Source organism: Lissotriton vulgaris, chromosome 3_1, assembly GCF_964263255.1.
Source record: "Lissotriton vulgaris chromosome 3_1, aLisVul1.2, whole genome shotgun sequence".
NCBI lineage: Eukaryota > Metazoa > Chordata > Amphibia > Caudata > Salamandridae > Lissotriton > Lissotriton vulgaris.
The window spans coordinates 2,115,176,513-2,115,182,512 of record NC_141689.1 but is presented as its reverse complement, the minus strand read 5'-3'; the positions used below and the strand labels follow the sequence as shown (position 1 = coordinate 2,115,182,512).

At 48.2% G+C, this 6,000-nt stretch overlaps 1 protein-coding gene across 2 annotated transcripts in view; it reads right to left on the bottom strand.

Moving 5' to 3' along the window:
• Positions 1 to 793: 793 nt before the first annotated feature.
• The window catches only part of COMMD8 (COMM domain containing 8), a 178,367-nt gene continuing 173,160 nt past the window's right edge, over positions 794 to 6,000 (bottom strand). For both annotated transcript variants that reach the window (XM_086962687.1, XM_086962686.1), the window contains exon 5: positions 794 to 1,454. In XM_086962687.1, coding sequence (XP_086818813.1) covers positions 1,434 to 1,454 — 21 coding nt within the window. In that variant the 3' untranslated portion in view covers positions 794 to 1,433. The remainder of the gene's footprint in view (positions 1,455 to 6,000) is intronic.

Below are 6,000 nucleotides of genomic sequence, written 5' to 3'. Positions count from 1 at the left end.
GTATCTTACAAGTCCTTGGTGATTAATACCCCACGCTCCTTCGTGACACTGAGGGGAAAATAGGAAAGCGACCTGGGTGAGTTTGATGAGGGCGAGTGGTTGACTGCTCTCATGAGCCCTAGAAAGACAGCAATAACTGCGAGGCTCCACCTCATACAATTTAAATATCTACATTGTATATATTTGACTCATTAACGGCAGATGCAAATGAAAAAAAGAGATGACCCTGCTTGTCTACAATGTGTGGAGGAAATTGAGATGTTTTCCACACTATCGGGCTGTGGGGTCCTCCGTCCTCATTGGACCTCTATCAAGGTAACACTTGGAGCAGTCCCCAATCGCTCATTCACTCTCAAACCGAGGATGGCCCTATCAATATTCCAGAGAATGAGGGATTCACACACGCCGAGCAGACAATACTGAGGTTAGCTTTTGTGATGGGTAAAAGAGACATAGCCTGCCAGTGGCAGTACTCATCTTCTCCCCATAGTGGGAGGTGGCGTGCCAAAATAGACTTATGTTGCATACTGGAGAAACTGGTCTATGAGTGTTTGAGACTTGGGTTGTCCCCAAAAACAGGAGCAAGTGTGGGGCATCTCGCAACGATACCGGGAGAGAACTGTATAAATGACTTATGCTGACTATTGAGTAATGGGGTTTACGTCTGCGAGCGTGAGTGGTGATGTATCAAGTGAACGCATGATGTTCTTTTTTTCTTTGATTTCTTGCTGAATGTTCTACAAAATCTCAATAATCATGTTATTTGAAAACAAATAATAAAGGAATACTGCTGTACAAATGTGTGTCTTTTAATAAAGAGAGCTATTGAATCATAGCAACAGTTATTTTCTGGATCAGTTACTTTAGAACACAACCCTGACGAGTCAAACAGATATTTTTTTAACCCACCTCCTGCTTACAGATAAAACAATATACTAAAGATGGGTAAACTAATCGACTAGAGATAATCAGCCAAAAATTAGTTACAAAGTTTTCTTATGTTGTTGTTGATGGAATAAAATGGCATTAAACTTCCTAGACAAAACAAGGGAGCTTATTTGTTTTCACAAGCAATTCCAAACATATCTGGTGCACATACAATGCATTTAACAAATCTACAAGTTAAAATGCAGAAATAATGTGTTGACGGTAGTAGCTAGTGTTTGCAATAAAAATAACAATTTGACAGCCACATAAAAAGAAAGTATAAAAAAATTGGAAAAGTGTTTAGTCTATTCAATACAGAACGCGCACCAGTAATAAGTCGAAAGTTTCAATACAGTCACTAGCAGACACTCATTAGGTAGTGACTCCATCGTCTAGCTGCTTCACCTATGTATTGGATTTAAATCCTTCCTTCTTTGCACAACTTCATTCCTTTCGCTGTGTCTTGTGGACCGTGACATGTAGAGATAAAAAATGTGAACTTTGAGTTATTTCAGCTGCAAGACAACCTGCATGATTTAGAAAAAATGAGACGAAAACTTCAATAAAACGGTATACTCAAATTGAGCCTCAAAATCACGATTGAACACAAATACAAATAGCATTACATTAAGACCTTTAGTTATGGAATTTAAAGAAAAGCTGCCAACTGCAAATATTTAAAAGTTACTTTTTTGATTTTGCTATTGCAAAAATAGAGGCATTGAAAACGATTAGCTATCACAAGGAAGATTACAACTAGAATAAAAATACCAACATTCCTTCTACTTGGCGTAATCACAACATTTCTGCAATTATGTGTGTATTCAGAACTCAAAAATACCAATTATGGACCACCTAAATATTCTCTTAAACTCTACAAAATACTGAATATCAATGTTAATAACAATGTTGCAAAAGGAGGGAAAATATATAGCAAGCATCTATTGTAAATGCCAAAATATTCTAGGTGAAAATTCAATACACATACTCACACATAATGTTCCACAAATAAACCCAAACTGTCATATTTGAGAAAATATATTTATGATTTTAATGATAATTATAACTAATTTTTATAAATATGTATACAAAGGTTTCATTTTTGTTATGTTTTAACTTATTTCATATAAGGCAGTTGAATATATAATGTCAATAAATATAAACAGAAAAAGGTGCCCTATGCAACCTTAACCATCATGACAGGACATATGACAAATTCAAATATAATTAATAATTTCGGGTTTGAAACAACAGATAACAATACGGTCGGGGGGCGGAGCTTGCCGGCGTCCATGTAAGACGTGCGAGAGCTGAGCTCCTCGCCTAGGCCCCGATAAAATCCGGCAAAATATCCTTAAAGGTGATGTAACCACGCTGTAAGTTGGTGTGAATTCCCCTACTACACTCCGGTGCAGACAGAGGTGCTTTTCGCTCCGGAAAAAGGATCTGCTGAGCGCTCTCGGCGACTAGGCCGACATCCCCGGGCTGGCCTGTAGCCCTGCCTGAACTGCGTCGCTCTGCGTGCGGCGGAGGTGCCTGGAGTCGGGCCGGCCCAACGGGCCTGACTCGGGAAATGGGACGGGACCCCGCACTGGCACTCCCACCCTCCCGAGTAAGTGCTGACTTCTCTGGGGCCCGGAGTGGAGCGGGACAAGGTCAAATACTCGGACACCCTCCACAGCGGACCTGAGCCTGCATTAGAGCTGCGGGAGATAAAACTAGATCGGAGAGCCTGACTTGAGCTCCCCCGATATCCGGGCACACAGTAATCAGCCCCAGTGACTGCGGAATTGGGCGTTGGAGGTGGCACGGACCCGGTCACTCCTCGAAAGGCCGGACCATACAATAGAGGCGCAGGCAGAAAGTGCGCAGAGTGAAGTGCCGAGACTTGACACAGAGGGGAACTGGCGGGCACAGGCCTGCGAAGCGGACAGGGGGTGTTGGCTGTGCCAGCTAACTTTGCCAAGAAAGTGCCCATCCAAGTGGGAAGTGGAGCGGAGGCGCCATCGAAGCAGAGCTGCAGTGGATTCTTTGGATGGGGTTTGTAAGCGAGGGTCGGCTCCGCCCGAGGACGCCTTTTTGAACAATATTCACAGCGTGGTGCGCCTACTGCTGCAGCGGCCGCCGCTTGGAGACGACAGCTGGCGCAACTACCGGGACACGCGGGGACCGGCCTGGAGGTGTCCCCGGCCACACAAGAACCTGCACGTCGGGCACCTGTGTGCACTTTAGCCCATACATTAGCGGCGGGACCTGGGCAAGCAGTGTATAAACTAAGGACAGAGTCTCCTCCGAGCTGCCCTAGATCTACAGAGTGAGGGGGACGGGAGCCCAGTGGCGAATGCGCCGGTCCTGAAGGAACTCCGGCCCCAGACATGACGGGGCAGACCATCACCCGATTGGAGGGCTGCCGCGGCGCCCGTTGTGTGCGACAGCCTGGACTGCGGAGGTCGGAGAGAGGCCTGCGCTACTTGAACTGAGTGAGTAGTTGGCTGCACACACTGGTGGTGGCCTGGAGAGTCTACAACAGCAGCACCCTGAAGAGGTGCAAAGCAAGTGTATACAATCACGTGTGGTACGAAGGAAGACGGCCCGGTGCAGGGGAGCCGGTACCCACAGGGAGATTGCGCCACCGAGGACCTTACGTTCAATCTCGGGGGCAAGCGGGCCCCTGGGCCACTACTGGGAACTCGAGAGACACGCCTGAATACTAAGAGTCACTGGCTCAACCCTGCCCGAGCCTTGATCCGGTGGATTGGAAGACATTGCTGACCAGCAGGAGCGCCAAGGGTAAAGGGGACAAGACGCAATCCAAGCTAACATTTGAACACAGTAGGGCTAAGGGGCCCGACGCACCGGCACCGGAGGCATCCCCCCTTTGTGCTACCCCAGAAAACTCCATGTGCGCAGACATTTGTGAAATGCTGGTATCGATGGAGAAAGGGCTACAAGACAGCATGGCAACAATAGGTACTAAGCTCGATGCTCTGACGTACCGTATGGACCGCATGTCGGAGCGTGTGGACAAACACGCGGAGCGACTAGACATGGCGGAAAGACGACTTACAGAAGCGGAGGAAGCACAGACAGAATGGGATAAAGACAGCAAACAATTTGGCAGACTTCTCCAGGTCATTCAGGATAAGTCGGAGGACTTGGAGGCTCGCTCGAGGCGCTCGAACATACGCATCACTGGGGTCGCAGAGACAACGCAGACTGGCAGGATGGAGCTCTTTTTGGAGAAACTTTTGATAATACTCCTGGGGGACGACATCTTCTCCCCTATGTTCATTGTGGAGAGAGCTCATCGCTCGCTGGGTCCACGACCTAAACCGGGTGCTCCTGCAGGCCAATAATAGCGAAATTACTGAACTACCGGGACAGGGATACGGCGTTGCGTGTAGCCAGAGAAAAAGGGAAGCTGCAATTTGAGGGGATGGACATCTCACTTTACCCAGACTTCACGGCAAAGGTACAGGAGGAGAGGAAACATTTCGCACCATACAAGAAACAACTACGTGACCTCGGCCTGGACTATGCGATGCTGTATCTGGCGAAACTCCGGATAAACAGGCAGGGGCACTCGCATTTCTTTACTGACCCGAGGGAGCTGCAGAAGTCGCTGAAGGAATGGTCAAAGGAGCGCAGGAACAGCCCGAGGACCAAACTGAGGAGCTCAATGACTCCTCACACCTGGAGGACCAAGGCTAAGTTATTTGCAGAGGCTCTGCACCACAATATGTTCCAACTGCCTGGGCATGCATAAGAGGGTGGGTGGAACCGTTGGCTGGGCGCTGCGCAGTATAAGACTGACACTGCGGACGCCCGCGACCAGAAAAGCTGCGTAAGAACTCTGAGAAGCCACGGCTGGGTGAGAACTTTCTGTTTTCTTTCATTTCAAACAGTGACTGGATGCCTGGCCTTTTCGGGGGGTGCTGCACAGATGGGGACAAGGGCTCATAGGTTTTTGGAAATGATACAAATGTTGAATGTGTAATTTTGATGAGGGGAAGCTCCCCCTTTTGGGGTTTGTTTATCCGAGCTTGGCCTGGGGTGCTTTGCCGCACAGTGTACTGTGGGTGGACATGCCCTTGGCAGAGGAATACATGGGCAGTGTGGAAGGTCGCGCGCTGGAATGAACTGGATCTAGGCATATGTAAGGGGAAGTACACCTGTGTTAAAATTCAGAAAAGGTCTAAGGTTCGCGCCGAATGTTATTAAGGGGGCAAGGTACAGGGGTGAATCAGTATTGCAGCTACGGACTAGAGTTTATCTGCTTGTTACTGGCAACTTCTGCCCCTGAGCCTTCGGCTTTAAAGGCCCTGACTAGGGCCAGTTAGGGGATTGTTGATTGAGTTTGTTGCTCAGGAGGGATGGGGGGGGGGTAATTGGGCACTGTCGGGCCAAGTTGGGGGAGGTCTGCGGTGGGAGGTCGGAGATTTGGTGGGGGGGGGGGGTTCATGTGTATGCTGACCACTGCTTTACTGGCACCTGCTTCCTATGAGAGGCACTGCTTCCCTATGTTGAAATGCCAACTAGCCCTGTGTAAACCTTTGCCTGCTTCTACTCAAGTTAGGATCTACAAATGCACTAGGGGAAACTGCCTGCCATCTGTGTTAATTCTGCTCGCTGGCAACGTGCCTCAAGACGGTCCTATATGCAACATAATATTGGTATCCTGTGATTATGGCTGAAGCACAGGGTGGAAATACAGGGGGGGAGGTTGAGTCTCTTAGGGCCCTGACGTGGAATGTTAGGGGTCTTAATGACTACCGCAAGCTTAGAAAAGTAGTTAATTACCTGCAGAGACAATACATAGATTTGGCACTCATTCAGGAAACGCATCTACCACCCACGAGTAAAATGCTCTCTGCTAGGGGACTGGCGGGCAACATCACGCAGGCAGGATTTACTACACACTCAAGGGGTGTACTTACGTGGGTAAATCCTAGATCCAGTCTGCAGCTTTCGCAGCTGTGTGCGGACCCTGAGGGGCGATATGTTATCTCAAAGTGCACTGGGAAAGGTCACGAGTTCATTGTTGTAAATGTGTACGGTCCAAATTATGACTCC